General features: G+C 51.3%; 1 protein-coding gene across 1 annotated transcript; it reads right to left on the minus strand.

Moving 5' to 3' along the window:
- Positions 1-4,953: 4,953 nt before the first annotated feature.
- PTGER3 (prostaglandin E receptor 3) lies at positions 4,954-16,397 on the minus strand. The gene is made up of 2 exons (XM_021272250.4): positions 15,396-16,397; positions 4,954-8,073 (listed from the first exon to the last, which is right to left on the minus strand). The coding sequence occupies exons 1-2, from the start codon at positions 16,230-16,232 to the stop codon at positions 7,786-7,788; spliced, it is 1,125 nt and encodes a 374-aa protein (XP_021127925.4). The 5' UTR covers positions 16,233-16,397; the 3' UTR covers positions 4,954-7,785.
- Positions 16,398-17,805: the final 1,408 nt, after the last annotated feature.

A 17,805-nucleotide genomic window follows, 5' to 3' on the forward strand; every position in this document is an offset into this window, starting at 1 on the left:
ACGTTCCTGCCCTTCACAATGCGAACGTCCCTGGAGTTAACCCCCCAGACTTTATCACTGCTCTTATCACATCGCCGGCCGGCACTGCTTACAGCACGGAGTGTGTCCAACCCATGCTGAGCCTGCTGAAAACAACACTCCTCGTCGGAGCAGGGCCCGCTTTGTTATTACAGCGTGGATAACTCGTTATCACCGAAAGGCTCGAGTCAGAATTTGCCGCGGTCCCTTTTGAAGCAATCCGGCTCTCTCCTCCTCTGCTGGTTCAGGAGCTCGTGGAGCACGGGGCTGCCTGCAGAAGGCCCCGTTCCCGTTCTGGAGAAGGGAAATTGGCCGTGCCTGCTCCCAGCACCGCTTCCTCCTCAGTTAAAAACTCAGGAGCAGCAGCATGAAAGGGAAGGCAAGGGGGGAAACCTGATTATTCCGATGCTAAACCATTTGTTTCCAGAGTGTTTTGCCACAGACCATTCCTGTAAATGACCAGCTCTGCCCATGTTCATTAGATGCACAGCAACAACACAGATTTAAGACAAAAATTAACAGCTTTTGGAGACAAGGAAGGACAAACGGGAGGTTGGGTGCCAGGGCCTGGTGGGCAAACACATCAGCAGAGGTTCCAGCTGTCCTGGTGCAGCCTGAGGAAGAGTCAGGCTGGGATCTGACGACGCCAGGAGATGGAGAGACACCACCAATGTCCTGTGGTTTTGTTTCAGGCCACATTCAGTGCTGTGAGCACACAGCACACCACTGGTAATTTGAAACTGTCTGGTTTTAGCCTTGAGCCTCTGCATTTTAATGGGCTAAATGAGGTGCCCTGCAGAGAGCTGGCGTTTCCTTGCCTTTGTGATATAAAAGCATAAGAGATGCTGGTATTTCAAAGGCTCCTTATAATGCAGTGGTCAAGTTTCAATAGTTCCAAATTTAGACTGACACCTGAGCTGAAAGATGCAGCTCCGCATGGATACTGGCAAGGAGCAGAGCACTGGGATGGAGCAGAGTGATGGGGACATCTTGGAGCTGGTCCAAGGCAGCCCCAGCCCTGCCAGCCGTGGTGCCCGGGGTGGGCAGTGCTGTGCAGCTGCAGCATCCAAGCCTCTGAATGCATGCCCTGCCCCAGCACCAGCCACGATCTCGGTGGTGGCACCGCTCTCCTGGGCTGCTGGGACCTCCTCAGCAGCGGCTGGCCCCGGTATCCTGGCAGGGACCTTTCCCGGCAGGGCTGGAGGCACCGGCTTGTGGCACGGCGGCACGGGGATGGCATCGGGCGGTGACCTGCTCCTAAATTGTCAGGGTGGGAAAAAATGATGCCCAAATGTGGGCAAAGGGTTCCCGGGCAAGTTTTTGTCTCTGCACTTTAAAGGTTGTTCACATCCAGAGCCAGTGAATTGCAAACACATCAGGCAAAAATCCAGCTGACTCCAACCTGTCATATAAACTGCAGAACTGCTGGGAATTAATGCTTCACTCCATAAAGTCACTCCAGAATGGGGTGTGTATTTCCTTTCATCTGCAGGGCTGCGAGCCTTTATAAATGCTGAAATTATTTGTGCGTGTAGTAACCGTGGCTCCGCTCTATGCAAATAGCCTGCGTGTTGAAGGGTGGACAAGGTTTGTTAAACAATGTGTTTAAAGAAAGTCATAATAACTGGGGCTTCTATCCTTTGATACGATTTATTGCCAAAACAAAGCAGCCCCAAATATAAACACATTGTCTTTAGTAAAATGCATTTGAACATATTTAACATATTTTATATTCAAAGTGGTTCTTTTATGTTCTGCAGAGGAGCAAAGTGAGGGCTGAATCCCCATGCATACCCCGTGAGCATCAGTGTTGGTGCCCTCCGAGACAGCTCTGTGCTGGGGGCGATGCTGCCGGGGACCAGCAGCGATGAGGGGCTGGGGTGAGCCCCGAGCTCTCTGGGCGCATGCTGGGTGTGTGCCCACGCATGCAGCGCTGTGTCCCTTCAGTGCAAACCGTGTGCTGCCTCACCTGGCCCCCCCCTTGGTGTTCGGTGCTTCTTGGACCTTTTGAGAACGATCTGTTCCCAATGTACCTGCACAGACTTGTCTCCCAACATTTCACGTAAACAAGAAATCTGTGAAATCTGACTGCTCACCGTCCCGTTCCTGCCTCATGCCAAACAGCTCCAAGCCATTTCGCACCCCAGCAGCCTGACCGTCTCTAGCAGAGCCCCACAAGAAGCTCAGGTACCGACAGCAATGGGAAACTGCCCTGCATCCCTTCCAACAGGGATGGAAACACTCAGACAGAGAGCTTGGAAGTGTTTGGCTTAGAGATACCCGGCGCTGGTGTTTGTGGTGGTTTGGAAGCAGGTTTGAGCACCAAGCACATTTTCGGGTTTGATGAAAGTAGTGTTGGGGACGGGCGAATTTTGGGCATGCAGGAGCTGGGCACGCTGCATGGGCAGAGTACAGCACCTGCTGCCTGCTGGTTGTGAGCTGCCACCTTTTTCTGGTAAAATGCTTTTATTGCTTTGGCATCATTTAAAATGCCTCACTGAATCCACAGCCACGCACACAAAGCAGGCAGAGCTCCCGTGTTACAGACAGCTGCTGGCCTCTAAGGCCACTTTGTTGCATGCCTCTGGCAACCCATTTTCTCACCTTTGTTTGAAAATGTTTAGCTTTTGTCTTTGCTGTTGTGTTTATAATTTGTCAAAAGGCAACAAGCCTCTCTCAGGAGCTGCTGCAACTCCGGGCAGCCGACCCCATGGACCATCAGCCTTCTGCCACTGCTCCAGACAGAAGAGGTTACCTCTTGTGGCTCCAGCACTGGCACTTCATGGCCTTTTCTGCTCCCTTGCACGTGCATTTTAGAAAGTGGTTTTGTTTTTCTTAACTGAGGTCAAATGACCCGATGGAAGGAAGATTAGGCTGAGCTGTGCTGCAGGGCACAGGGCAGGGGCAGGCGGGTGCCCTGTCACAGGCAGCACCACGGCCCTACAGCCCCCGAGCTGCTGCTTTATGCCGGGAAACCCCAGGGAGGAATCCAAAAATTAGAAAAAAAAAAAAGTGAAAGGGGGTGGTGGTCAGCAGGCTGTGCAGGGCTGGCTGCCGCCTGTCACTGCCTTCACTTGTCGTGAGACTGTCACCAGCACGCTTTCAAGTGTTTATTCAAAGCTCTTTAATCTTATCTTATCTAAAAACATTTCTCATTCAAGTGAGCAGAAGAAATATAATCTGGGCTTTCAGAGAATCAGAGAATGGTTCGGGCTGGAAGGGACCTCAAAGCCGCCCCCCTGCCCCCAGCCTGGCCCTGAGCACCCCCAGGGACGGGGCACCCCCAGGGATGGGGCACCCGCAGCTCCCTGGGCTGCCTGTGCCAGGGCCTCACCGCCCTCAGGGTGAAGGATTTCTTCCTCACATCTAATCTAAATCTCCCCTCTTTTAGTTTAAAGCCATTACCCATCATCATATCCCCACACACCCCAACAGAGCCCCTCCCCACCTCTCCTGCAGCCCCCGTTAGGTGCTGGAGGCCGCTCGGAGCTCTCCCCGGAGCCTTCACCTCTCCGGGCTGAACACCCCGGCTCGCTCAGCTGGCTCCACAGCAGCAGTGCCCCTGCCCTACAGTCCCCTCTTGTTCCTCTTGCCTTCTGAAGTCTGTTTAAACCAGAGAACCCAGCGATCTGCAGGGGTCTCCTGAGCACCTGAGGTTTCACCCCCGATGGGGTGTGCTGGAGGCCGCCACCTCCTCGCCACGTTCCCACTGGGGGCGGCGATGCAGGCTCTGCGCTGATCCTTATCCCACTTCCTCCTCCTCCTGCTGTGCGCAGCCCTCGCTCGCAGTCCCTCTGTGTGCAGGGCCTGGGGCTCCCTGCAGGCATTTCCTCGGCTGGAGGCCGCGCTGGGTGGCCGGGGACATGGGCCCATGGCCACGGCCTGCTGGGTGCAGGAGGACGCAGGCAGCGCTGCCGGCACCACCACCGCCTGCAGTGACATGGCTGCATGAGAAAATGTTGCTGTGACTAGCTGCTGGTGGAGAGGTTTTTCTCCAGCCCTTGGCTGAGCCCTGCCCAGCAGCAGCACGGTGTTTGAACCACAAACACGTCCTGGAGAACCTGCCCTGCGTGCTGCAGAGCCCCTCTCATCGGGAGAACCTGCGAAGGGTGGCCAAGAAACCCGATCACTGAAGCAAATTATGGGGAAAGCACAAGCTTTGCTTGGTCAAGGCAAGCGGCCGTGCTCTGGGGTGCCAAGTCTGAGTGGAGACGTGGTACCACCATGGAAATTAGCGTAAATCTATGGAGCAGCAAGGGAACGGGCAGGATGTTAGAAATTAGGGAAAATTGCACATAATTATTTGCTGTTTCTCTTCTGAAGGTCGTTTCATACACGGTGACGTTGCACTGACTCACCAGAGGAGGGAATGGGGCTGGGGCTTTGCTTGTCCGAGCCATGTAGCCAGTGTTTCACCACAGCTCTTCTGCGCTCCTCTTCTGCATAAAACTGCTTTAGAGGCACTAGAGGTCTGTGCTGAAGTTACAGAATGTGATAAAAGGATAAAAATAAATCATGTAAATAATGTATTTATTTCTCTCTTACTAAGGCAAGTTCCACCTAATTCTGATTCAGTTCTGGGGCAGGAACTTTCAAGGGAAAAATACATCAGCATCGAAGTTGCCACATTCCGGGGCCCCGTGCTTCATCGCCCTGTGTGAGCGGGTGAACCCTGCTCTCCCTGGAAGTCACATTTTGGCTGTGCCAAATCCTTCACCAGCAGACAAGGTGGGTTTGGGGCTTCCGCTGTAAACTGGATCCCTGAGCTGATCCAGCTTGAAAACAATTCTTTTAAATCAAAAAGCAGCGGTGCAGCCCTGCAAACCCCCGCGAGGCCGTGACGCGGCAGCAGGGCCACCAGCAGCGCTGCTTCAAGTGGCTGCGGCTGCTGAGCGCACGCGGCCCGGCGGCAGGAACCAAGGCACGGGAGGCCGGTCATTCTGCTGGGCTTTTATTCTGACAGACACAACACACACTGATTTGGTACACAAACAGGCTAGTTTATAAGGCAAACGATGATTTCAAAGTAGGCTTCCCATTCACTACTGCTTCCATAAAATCTTTGACAGGAATACAACATATTAAAACCAGTATTAGAAATGCTTTTGTACTGGAATTTAAATACATCACATAGGAGGCATCTTTAAAGAAAGGCAACAAAAATACACTTTCCCACTGGAAAAAGTAAGTGGGAAATAAGAACTTTAATTTATGCTAAAGCTTTCTGATTCATTTTTGAAAGTGCGTTCCTCCAGCCATGTCACGTTACGGCAGGCATGGCTGGCAAATAGTGCTCAGACTCCTCTTCTGTAAACAAATTAAAAGCAGACATTCCTTCCCATTTTCTGATATGTGAAGTATATTCTCCTTCATATCACTGTGCACAAAGATGGAAAGAATGGACTTTTTCCAAATTCAGAAGTGTCCTACTTCACTAAGGAAAGGCACGGAGCAACAGAATTATTTTAAGTGAATGGTGAAACCATCCCTGACCTATTTAAGAATAACAAGCCCATGGCTATTTAATCGTTACCACATATTTGATTCTTTATGTAAAAGAAAAAACATCATTTTCCTGTTGCGGCTGTAAAGGAGCTGATAACCGAGTCACTCTTCTCACAGCGCGTCTCCCTCCTGACCACTCGCTGTCCCTCGGCAAGCCGTATGCTCCGGCCGTGCTGCTATTCAGAAATGGTTCAGTCTAATTACTAAGGTCATCCCGACATACTTTACAAGGGACTGGGCTTGTTTATTAGTTTTAAACAGCTAGTGTACACAAACTGAACAACATGAATCCTTCGGACAGAAGAGGCTTTGTATATCACAAAATAATGTTAAAAAAGTTTGAATCCTGCAAGACACTTTTCCCAAGAGAACCAGTGCAGTTTTTATTTCCCCACACACCCCACTGTGCTGACAAGGACATGGGGCTGGGGCTGGCCGAGCTCCCCGCGACCTCTGCCCGGCGCAGTGAGGCTGGAGGAAGAGGTTTGCCTCCCGGAGCAGCTGGGGAGTGCTGCAGAACACAGGCGGCACCCTGCCAAGTGTCAAAGTGCCTCGCCGTGGTGGTAGGCTGGCCCTTGAGTGAAAGTAAGACTTCAGCTTTTAGGTGGCACTCAAACGCACCCCCCTGCCTCCAAATCACGTTTATGCAGAGAGGCTTCTGCTGTCAGATTAATTACTTCTGACTGGCACGAAGATACACAACTGGACTACGCAGCAGCGGAACAAGGAAAGTGAGTAGTTGGTTTCTCTGTTGAGTAGTTACTTTTACAAACAAAGGAAGGGAAGCAAAAATCAATTAAAATTCAATTTCCCATGAGAACTTCCAAGCGGATGCAGGGTTATATTTTCCTTCAAGGCTCCTGAATTGGTTATTATTGGCACAAAGTATATGGTGTACCACTACACAATATATTGTATTTTATTGTTTTGCAGGTAATTTCACCTAAGAGGCCATTAAACAGGAGCCATTAGAGGCTACCATCTAGAAAAAGGGCAAAGACAATAGGAAAAAAATGCAGTCCTTGTGAAAATAAACTTCAGATGTGACACAAATGGGTTAGAACTCGGTTTTCTAATAAAACCTGAAAGTTACCTGGAGGAAAGATTTGACTGATGCACATAATTCTACCCATCTCTTCCAGTCTCCATTATCTGAAAAAATCCCAAAGCTGCCGCATCTCTCAAATTTGTCTTTTTGGAGGAAAGAAGAAAGAGATCAGTTGTTCCCAGGTAATACTTCTGCTACTGTGTAGAGCATTTTAATAATTAAGAAGTTTTGAGTGGTATCCTCATTACTTAAGAATCGTTTGATGTTCATTTGATTCCCAGACATGTGCGTTTCCAAATAAAACCACCCATATGAAAGCGGTATTTCTGGCTTTGTAAACCTTTGCCATTTATCTACAGGAAGAAGAACACTTACTGTCACTTACAGTCTGTTTATCACTCTCTCCATCTGCGCAAAGTAGTTTTATAGTGTGCTTTGGTAACGGCAAGTCTTGTTATGCCTGCGTGTTTCACAGGTTGCTATTAAAAAAAAAAAAAACACAACACAAACCACAGATCTCTCACTTTACGCTGTGTCCCAGTGCTACATCCTACTCAGCAGATAAGCTAACTTTAGCATCCACGCAGAATGAGTACTTGTCAGGACAATATGTGTCATGAGACACAGGCTACATTCAGTTCTCAAAAGAGATTGATGATCTACCATCACTGGTACAATACAACCTTTTCAGCTTTAAGCCATGGAAATCTAAATAAAATCTGAGTTTTATCTTCCTTTAATTCTTCTATGTTTTGCCCCTTTCTCTCTTTGTCCGTCCAGAAAAAAAGGAGGAAGAAAGACTCTCTGAAACAGATAATCTTGGTATTAAAATTATATATAGGAGAGGGTCTCCTCAGTAATTAAACTGTTGAATCTGTTCCAAATGTCCCCTGTAGGAAAATCATTTTTTTCTACCTTAATGTAAGAAAAAATCCCTCCAGGCTCTATTTTAGACACACAAAAAGTCATGTTCTGCATCTCAGTTAGGAATTGCAATAACAACAGAATTTAGCAACAAACCCAATTGCTTTGTCTATATTTGAGAATTTTTGGCACGTTGGATAAATAATAATTTGGCACTGTAAGGCCACTCAGTAATGCCGTTTTCAGCTATTTATGCAGATGCGAGCGCGTTACAAACACCCTGATTCACAGTAAGATTTAAAACCACTTGTTGGTGAAAGCAGTTTCCATGCAAGTGGATCAACGTTCCTTCACGCCGCTGTCCGTCGGATTTCATCTGACAACATGATTGATCTCTCTTTCCACTCGTTGTTAGAGCACTTGGAGACAGCGTTGGCTGCTTGACAGAACTTCTGCAGGAGGATCTTTCTTAGTAGCAGATAAACCCACGGATCCAGTATCTGGTTTAGTGAGGCCAAGCGCACAGCTGTCAAGAAGAAATTGCACTCCTTGTGCAGTTCTGAGCTTTGGGCTTCTGGAGAGAATACCTTACAGTATTCAAACGATGTGTGGCTGAAGATCATCTTCAGCATCGTTATCTAAAGAAAGTCAGGAGGAAAAAAACAATACAAGTTAAGAGACCAGATCTGTATCGGTACGTGCAAATACCCCTGAAGATAAAATCCTGCCAAGGGATTTTTTCCTTCCTCTTCGATTTCAGACCATGGCCGTAACAAGCAAGCAAGCTCTGAGAACAGCTCAGTCTGCGTGCGCACGTACAATGAGCATGACAAACTTGTTGCCTCCCAGCCACCCACCCGGCTGATCTGCAGATCCCATGCTAACGCGAGGAAGCACACGCTGCTCCCCTGCCTGACACCTAGCAGAAAGCCGTGTGCTAGATCCTGGCGGCTAGAAAGGGAAACCACTGACCTGGCAAAATTGATTCAGAGGGACTCATTTTATCATTTCCGTGTTATCAGAATTGCAAACAACAGCTGAATAACTCCTAATGAGTAGTTCAAAATTATGTTATGAATAGCAGATGTCAGGATAAAGATTTTCATATACTAAAATGTCTACATTTCTTGTAAAACCAGCATGTTTTGTTCTATGATGTAAATTTTAGACTTTAAAGTAAGTTATTCTGCTTATGAAGTGACCCAAAATAAAAGGGTTAATGAAAGCACTTTGGACTTGAGGACAAGAAAGTATTTTATATCAACTGAAAAAAAGATTTTGTTTTGAAAGCCGCAGACGGCATTCTGTGTTAACCTGACCTCTAACCCCCGCCTGCTGCCCTCAGTCCGCTCCCTCGGCGCACCCAGCGATGCATTCAGGAATCCATTTCCCACGACATCCAGACGGGCACGACTGTGATGGTACCGGCACAGCGAAATGTTTCACACGAGCACAAGTTTCCATGGCTGGCATCTTCCCCGGCTCGGGCTCGGAGCAGCCAGCTCCGGTGGCAGCCGAACGCTGTGTGCGGGTCGGTGCCGATGGGGCTGAGGGCGAGCAGGAGCAGCAGCGCTCTCACTGCAGCAGCCCCGTGGGTGCTCCAGTAGTGGCTCACTCGTTTAAGATGAGGCAGCTTTGTCTCCAAGCTGGGCTACACGGCTCACAGTCGGTGAAGGACGTAGTGACTGAAGGCTGCAGGGCAATGATTCAGCCAACCGAAATAACGAGACTTTGGGCTTCCTCATTCTCCAAATTACGATAAAACCTTGCTTTACAACTGCCAGCAAAAGGAGCCTCAGAACACAAGGACACCTGCGCTCCTGCAAGGTGAGGGCTGGTTTGCTGCGGGTTGTGCAGGAAACCCACAGCTGAAGGGGGGCTCGGCCTGGCAGCGCTGCCCAGCGCTGGGCTCCGGCTGCAGGAGCGCAGGCTTTGAGTCACCGGGCTGCTGCCCAGCCAGGTAAAAAGGGACAGCAGCTTTCCTTTGTCTTGTTAAAGCTGGTGAGACAGTGCTGGGCGTTGTGATGCTCTCATATACCAACATTCAGCTATGGGAAATATGAATCACGTTTTGAGAGATGTCAGATATGTTCATTTCCCATGGTTTAGCTGGTTGGTATCTGCGATCTGAAGTTTTCCCCTTAATTTGTATCAGCTGCAGCAGTTTTAAAATATATTGCTTCAGAGGCGTTTAGCTTGTTCTCTGCAGATAAGCTACATCACATGTTGTACTGCAAAGTCTTCCCCAGGAGCCTCCAAACACAGGGACCAGAAGAACTGAGCAGCGTTCGGCGAGCAGCTTGCTGCCAAGCGACGTGCGTGTCGGCTGTGTGACGGGGAAACGCCTCTGCTCCTGCACCTTGCTGTGCCTCCCGCCTGCTCCACACCAAGGCCAGGAGCATGGGAGGACAGGGCTGGCTTTTGGATACTCCCCAGCAAGTCTGGTGCCCCGGTAGGAGCCGAGCCGTGGCAGCAGGAAGCCACCTGCCCCTCGGGACGGACGGTGCCAGGGTTTGCTGCGTGCTGTGACTCTTCCTGGACAGGTCCTGGTTTTGCTCGCAGATCTTTTCTGGTTGTGAACTGAAGGCCTCAAATGCCAGGAAATCCTGCAGGCTGGAGGCAGTAGCCCCACGGTCTCTGTGCCCACAGCAGATGTCATGGAGGCGGTGCAGCACCACGCTGTGATGTTCAATGGGTCTGCGAGGGGGGTGCCAGGCACCAGACGGGTGCCAGTCCCAAATGTGCAGGGACCTGCCCAAGCGACCGGGCTCCCAGTCACTTACTGACAGCCCCGTGCAAGCTCCTGACCTTGGCCTCTCAAAGGAGCCAGCACGACCCCTACCCACAGCGATGTGGGTTTTTCATCAGCCCAGCACTGCTGTCAGAGAGCAGCACCACTGCTGGGAGCTGGCTGCGGGCAGCATTCGGCCTCTTGGAGGAATCTTCTGGGTGTGGGATCAATCCCCGTGTGGTGGCCTGGGAAAGGCTCGGAGGAGTCCGGGACACACGGCCACTCCAACAGCAAGGCAGAATTGTTTTTGTTTCTTTAAATAGAAGCAGTTGAGAATTCCATCTGCTGCATTTCATTTAAATAAAATGAAAAGTAGCCACTGGTGTAGGTTTTCAAAAACACACGATACAGACCCAAAGCACACCAGGCGGCCAGGCACCAGACCCACACAGCCCCAGCTCCACCACATGCCTGTCCCCGCGGGCCTGCAGCACCTTCAGCAGCGCCCCAAGCCCAAAATCAGCTCTTGTAGCCCGTCTTTGGGGAACACCGCAGCAGAGCTGCAGACCTCGTTATCTGGTTCTTTTGTTACTGAATCCATGGAGCTACAAAAATATCAGACTAATAAAATGCGTTTCTCGAGCAGGCAACTGCTGTTTATTTTTGTCTTTCTTACATAATATTCCCTTACTGGAATACTTGTGGGGCCATCGGTGGCTCTACTGGAAATTCTGTTCGATATCCTTAGAGGCCATTTATCACAGCCTGTACTGGCCTGCTAAATTAATTGGAAGGAAGACTGCAAAAAGATGGGGCACAACGTCAGGTGGAATAAAGCCCATTGAACTATGTGATCTTTGCCAATAAAGCGTGGGCTTAAAACGCAGATAGTAATGCGACTGGTAATCACAGTTAATTGATAAGATAACAGTCGCTGTTACTGAATGCAGTTCTACAATTCAGCTTCCGTTGCTGTGGCTTTTGAACTGATAGCCGATGCCCAGGCATGCTCTGTGAGGGATCTTTACAGCGTTTTGAATGAAGTTTGTCTGCAGCTCAGGAGAGATTTTCGGGTTGTTTCAGAGGTTCCCAGGCAGCTGCCATCGCCCCGTGACACACTGCCGCGGGGTGAGCGTGAAATGGGCGGTCTGTTACTTCAGGGATCCAGGCGGCTTGCTATCACATTACCAAGTATTTGAAATGAACTTTCATAGTATTTAGGGAAAAAAAGACAAAAAGTCTTTCCCAAAGATATTTTTCCAGTTTTACAAACTAGGTCGGAAGGTTTTTTTGATTGGAGATCACCAGGAATTCACGGCAGAGCTCTTTGTGCAGCACTTGGGCAAGGACAGGCTCAGGCTCCTGCCCTGCCCCGGCTAGGAGGCATTTACCAAAAGCCATGGGGCCGTGGGGCTGCAGTAAAGGATGGATAATAAAGCAGTTGCTCTGCTTGCAGGTATGTATTTTTAGGCGAAGCAAGAGCTGTGAGTAGCTGGTCTGGAATGTGGGGTAAGAATCCGATGTGAACTTCCCAGTCCCAAACTGCAAAATCTTTTCATGAGATAGCTTCCAAAAATCCAAGCATGTTTTCTATGCATCATGAAGACAGGAGGATTTATCTGTTTACACTGCTTCTCCGCTCCCATTCGTCCTAATCTGTTGCTGAAATAATTCTCTCCCACATAGCAAAGACAGCTATAGAAGGAATACAGGGTTCTGCTGATGAAATACAAATAATGGCTGTGGTGAGCGAGCTGTGCAGGAGCCCTGATGGAGAGACAATACCTGTAGTCATGTACCAACTTATTTTAAAGTCGAAATTGGACTCACTTCTACTGCCTCTGTGGAAGCTAAGGCAGAATGAAAGACCTCAGCCCGAGCAAGCCAAATGTCACTGCGGCTCCACGCTCCTTGTGGAGCCCTGAAGGAGGATTGCCACTGCTTGGAACCGATGGGGATTTCTCCTGTACAGCAGGAACACTGCCTGCCGCAGGCAAAGCTGGGACAAGCCCACACATCTGCCAGTCCCGCAGGACTGCGGGGGGACCCCAAGCAAATCCCCTCTCTGTTTCTGTGAAACCCGTGCTAGTGAAATCACTGCAATCCTCCTGGAGAACTGACGGAGAAGGCTGAGGATTTCAGTATGGAAAACCTGCTTGCAGAAGGGCAGGAATGCAGGGAAGCGTGACAGACCCCAGGAAAAGTCCAACAGGCTTCCAACAGGCACGTGCTCTACGTTTTACTGCTCGGTTGTGCCCTTACCTAAGACAAATATCATCTGGCAAAATCCAGCCTTTTGGCAGGTGCATGGTGTTCCCTGCAGCACACAAACCGCAGCGACCAGCAGGCCGGGACACCTGCACCAGGCGGCTATTTTGGCACCAGAGGGGAGCGGAGCACCGCCAGGAACTGCTGGCTCGTGGAAGTCGAGGTGTCTGCAGCAGTGATACCACTGCCCTCTCTCCCTAAGTAAAGGTGCTTTCCATAGCGGTTTTGTGCATTTAAAAATACTGCCAAATACTACGTTTATAATAAAAACACCTGTAAAGGAGACTAGCATTGCTTTCTGTCTGATGGGAGGGCTTAGGGGAACGTGTATGTTGAAAGGAAAGGCAGCAAAAGAGCTGAGCAGTTCAGCTTTAAATAGCCGTGAAAGCACCGGGAGTGAGCAATTTTGTAAAGCCCTGGGAGGGAATAGTTTTGTAACCTGGAGCTGCTAAAAGCATTATTATGAGAATTACAGCCTGTGCTGCAGCTGTGCTTCTGTGCAAACAACGCACGGCTTTATCCAGGCTACCTCAAACTTGTTTCAGCCTGCTGTTGGCTTATTCCAGTGGGTACGTTCAGCAGCTGAACACCAAAACACACAGAAGGTTGGTGCAGACTGGAAGCCACTTACAATAAAGCAATACTTCATGTAAGTGGGGCATTTTTCGGGTTCTCCATGCTGAACTCAAGTAAAGTCTTGACTGCACAATAAGCGATCTCATGCCTACGTTATGAATACAGTTCCTCTCTTCTACCAAAACATCCCATAAATCTCGGGGAGGGACGCTTCATTAAGCTGTTCAGTCGCTATCATCGGAACTTTTGCTTTTCTGTTAAATCCTATTTGATATTCTCATTTTCATCAACAGATCAGGTCTGTGTGAAGGGGCATTGTTTCTATTAGGCAAACAGTTGTCAGCATCCATTAGTTCTCAGTTATAAACCTCAAACTCTTTTTTAATGTAGTCTCCCCTGCAAATCCCTAGGTTCCTGTTTAAATGAGGTTTCTTACAACTGCTAAATGATTCAGCTACAGGTAAAATGTTCTGTCATTGGCTTTCACTGAAAATGCACTTGCCTTGCTCCAAGCTCACTCCTCCAAAAACCTGGCCTCTTGTTCCTGATTTGTCCTTTGCAGTTGTATAGAAAAAATGGAAGTACAAAACTTCTGGTGTAGCTGTGATGCTTGATTCTGACACCACGACGCCTGGCAGGCTGACCAGACGGAGTAGCCCTGCAGGACCCCACAGCCCAAGCGATCGCTTCCTAGCCTTGCTGCTGTGCTGGGAAGTGAGCTGTTTGCAGATTCACCCCGGCCTGGCAGCACCAGCCACAGCAGCAGCATGGGGGCTGCCCAGCAGCATCCTCCCCGCAGCCCCGCTCTCTCCCGGAGCACCGGGCTGCTCGCCAGGGCCGGCGGCGCCGACCTCCCAGCACTGTCTGCGGCCCCAAGAGCCTCTGAGCCACGGAGTGCTTACAGCAGCTCTGCCCTCTGCTTGATCCTCGCGCCGCGGGGGCCTCCTTTCCACTTCCCGCAGGTCCGTTCAGCTGCACTGGCTTGACCTCTGGCTTTTAAGTCTGCAAAAATACCACTGGCAGCAAACCACCCAAGGGAATCCCTGCCTCGTCATTGATTTTCCAGAGCATTCATGTTCTGAAGGAAGAGAAGAGATGTCTCTCATCCCCTTTTCGCTCTATGCTACGAGGCTGGCTAAACCCCCCCGTGTGATAGCTTTGGTGGAAGGTGGCAAAGCACAGGGCAGAACCTGCTTCCAGACGGGGAGAATGCAAAAACTAGGACTGAGAGGCAAATGCATTTCCTGCATTTAATAACGGCCTTCTCATGTTCTCATCCTTTTAATTAGGGAGGACAAACAGGTGGCAGTTAACTTCCAGAGAAAAAGAAATCCCAGCGTTTTCCCTTGGGACTTGGCTGTACCCATCGGTGGGACAGCCCGACACTCCTGGCGGAGATGTGCCGCCGTCTGGACAGGGCCAGCCAAGTTCTCTGTGCACAGTGGGAGAAAAACCCTCCCGAGGCCACGCAGTACCTGCCATGTAACCGCAGAATTATTACAGCAAGCTTCAGCCCCTTCCTGCTTAAGGATTCCAAGCACAAACTCTCCGAAAGTCACACTGTCCTCTGGCAGCAGGACACACTGGATATCTTGTAGAGGGTACCAGACTCCCAGATGTGCCCTCAGCCCATACAGTAGGAGCAGAGGTGGGTTCAGCCTCTTCTACTCCTAAACCATGAGGAAGGATTTATCCCAGCTTGACAAAAAGGGGCACAAGTGAGGAAGAATGAAATAATGGAAAGAAATTCAGGGGTCCTTTAAAAAAAGGAAAATAGAAACAATAAAGCCAGAAGCGCTGCCTTAAATAAGACAGAGTGAGCAACCTGCTGAAAACTAGCAGGCACTTACAAAGTCACACACTGTACCCGTCCTCATAAACCACAGAGATAAGTTTTGGTGCAAAGCAGGAGTGAATAAAAACTATGAAATAACTCCTTCCCATCAGCACAGGGCTCCATCGCAAAGGGGCTGGGTGAACTTGCTGGCAGGTTCACCTCAACAAGGAGCAGGGAGGTTGCAGTCCCCTTGCTCTGGCACCTTCAGATCCTGATTGTGCCACCCTCTGGGTAAACCTCCCCGTCCGGCTGCAGAGGGCAGGGGTGCAGACCTCAGCGCCCTCCTCCCAGACCCACCGACTCCTCACATCCTGCCCTCTTCCTCTTCACACGGCCTTTCTTGTCCTCACCACCCCTCCTTTCTACGGCATTTCTTTGGTTTTATTTTTCCCGATGTGCTGCACTGTGCCCACCTCCTGGACCACTCCCTGCTCCCCCAGGGCTCCGTCCCCATCCCAGCTGTTGTCCCCTTCCTTTCCCCTTGTGTGCCCACGAGGAACCTGGGCACAGGGCTGGGTTAGGCGGTGGTGGCAGAGGCGGTGACCTACCAGCAGCGGTGCCCAGCACGCCGAGAGGACGCACATGATCCCCAGCAGCTGGATCAGCGTTTCGGTGGCGATCCGCCCCCACTGCTTGCTGGAGCGCGGCGCCGTCGCTTTGGTCCGGCAGCGAGACACCAGGGCCTCGATGGTGGCCAGGTTGCACGCCACCGTCACCAGCAGCGAGAAGAGCCCCAGGAAGGCGAAGGTGGAGGCGAAGAAGCTCCCGGAGAGCTCACTGTCCCCCGTGCTGATGAAGCACCAGGTGCCGGGCCACTGCAGCGTGTAGCGGCCCAGGCCGGCGATGGGCAGGAGGGCGAAGGAGAGCACGGCCAGCCAGATGCCGAGCAGCGCCGTCTTGGTCATCCTCGTCTTCATGTGGCTGGCGTACCAGTGCGGCGCGCGGATGGCCAGCGTCCGCTCCACCGCCATGGCGCTGGCGATGAAGAGCGGGCAGAGGCCGAAGACCGTCATGCTGAAGCCGAAGAAGGCGCAGAGGCGGCCCGAGGGGTCGACGGCCGCCCAGGTGCGGTCGGACAGGTAGACGGCGATGACGATGGGGCTGGTGAGCAGCTGCCCCGCCAGGTCGGTGAGCGCCAGGGAGCCGATGCAGAGCAGGAAGGAGCGCTTGCGCCGGTTCTCCTTGGCGCGGTAGCTGCGGGACACCAGCAGCATGGCCAGGGCGTTGCCCACGATGCCCGTGATCATCATGGTGAGCGGGAACGCCACCGACACGGCCCCGCAGCCCTCCGCCGCCGCCGCCCGCCCGGTGCCGTTGCCCCGCGGCCGCATGGCGCCGGGCTCGCTGCCGTTGGGGCCGCCCTGGCACAGCGGCCGGCGGCTCATGGCGATGGCGATGGCGGCGGCGAGCCCCGGCCCCGCTGCGGGTCCCGCTCCCGGTCCCGCTCCCGTCCCCGTCCCATGGCGGAGCCCCGCGGGCGGGCTCGGGGCTGAAGCGAGGCAGTGGCGGCCCCGCGGCGGGCGGCGGCCGTTAAAGGCGGGGGCGGGGCGGTGCCGCCCGCCCTCAGGGAGGGGAGCGGCGGGCGCGGGGCTCGCCTCAGGGGGCGCCGCCTCGTGCCCGACCCCCGCCCGGCCCCGGGCCCGCTGCGTCCCGCGGGGCTGCGGCTCCCCCGCGCGGTGCCCGCAGCCCCTGCCCCTGCCCCTGCCTTCCCCTCAGTCCCCCTGGAGCCCAGGAGCCTGCCTGCAGCCCAGCGCCTCCCAGGCGGGCAGCAGCGGGGCAGGTTTCCTACACCGAGGCTCCGAAACCCGATTCCGTTCAAGCAGCTCCTCGGGAACCCGAAATTGAACCATTTCCCTTTCTCCCTCTCAGCTGGAAGGAGCTGGGCCCCCTCCTGTACCCGGCAGCGGTTGCTGCTGCCAGCAGTGCCCTATATCCGTCTCTCAGAGGCTGTTTTGTCGGGCCTCCTGTGTTATATCACACAAAATTCCGATAATCTTTCTTGCTCTTTGTCCCACCATTCCTAAATTATTCCATACAGTCACTGCTTTCAACCTACACTGAGTGTTATCGTGTTAGTGCTGTAATAAACCTGCTTGCAAATTGAGACCATAAACGATGATACGCTGTGAATGCCAATACCAGCATCCTGCAGTTGCTTTTGGCTCACTACATGCTTACAGACGCACTAACACATCTATTAATCATCGATGAAATCCAAACACAAAATCCAAGAAAACGCTTCAGAGACCTTGTTCAGTTTGTCTTTTTTTCTCTTTAGCTGACAAGATCCTGAGCTAACACAACACCTATAGCTCAACGCTGTGAGAGCACGTGCTGAAGATGCCAAGACTTTCCCAAGCTGATGGGATGTCTAAGGACATTGTTACACCTTGTTAGAGCTGATGCTGATTTTGTTATATGGCCTCGTTTCACGTTACAATATTTTCTTTGCTCATGAGCAGGAATCTCTGTCTCGTTTTCTATAGTCAGCGACAGGTAACTCGCTGAACTCACCTTTCCTGTCAAAGCAGAGTTCACAATTTAAAGAGGTTTTAAGAGTTTTATGGATTACAAGTGCTATTAACAACGATAAGCCTAAGACTGCCACAGTATTTTCTGTCTTGTCCTCCCCCCCCAGCTTTTTGGAAAATTCTTATGCCATCATTTGATACTGTGCTTTATATTCATGGCCCCTGGTTTTACAGTGGGAATGTTCCCTGCTAGCTCCGTTGTGTTATTTCTGGATGGGGTCCACAACCACAAAAAAGCACCAGAGTATCATGTATCATTTCTATTTTTCCAAACTAAGTATGAAGCACTCCATGGATTTTTTTTTCCCCACAAACACTTAAGCAACCTTTTTCCACCAAAAATACAACTCATTTTGATAATGGTAGAACAGGTAAAGCTAGTAAGTTGCACAAGACTTGCTCAAATCTGTCATCATACTTGAACTCT

This window comes from Anas platyrhynchos, chromosome 8 (assembly GCF_047663525.1).
Source record: "Anas platyrhynchos isolate ZD024472 breed Pekin duck chromosome 8, IASCAAS_PekinDuck_T2T, whole genome shotgun sequence".
Classification (NCBI taxonomy): domain Eukaryota; kingdom Metazoa; phylum Chordata; class Aves; order Anseriformes; family Anatidae; genus Anas; species Anas platyrhynchos.

What these genes read in the sequence shown, in the direction of transcription:
- PTGER3 (XM_021272250.4), bottom strand. Translation starts at nt 16,232, where the DNA reads ATGAGCCGCCGGCCGCTGTGCCAGGGCGGCCCCAACGGCAGCGAGCCC. An exon ending in CGTGCTGGGCACCGCTGCTG is followed by an intron (nt 8,074 to 15,395) that starts GTAGGTCACCGC and finishes GACTTTCTTTAG; the next exon opens with ATAACGATGCTGAAGATGAT.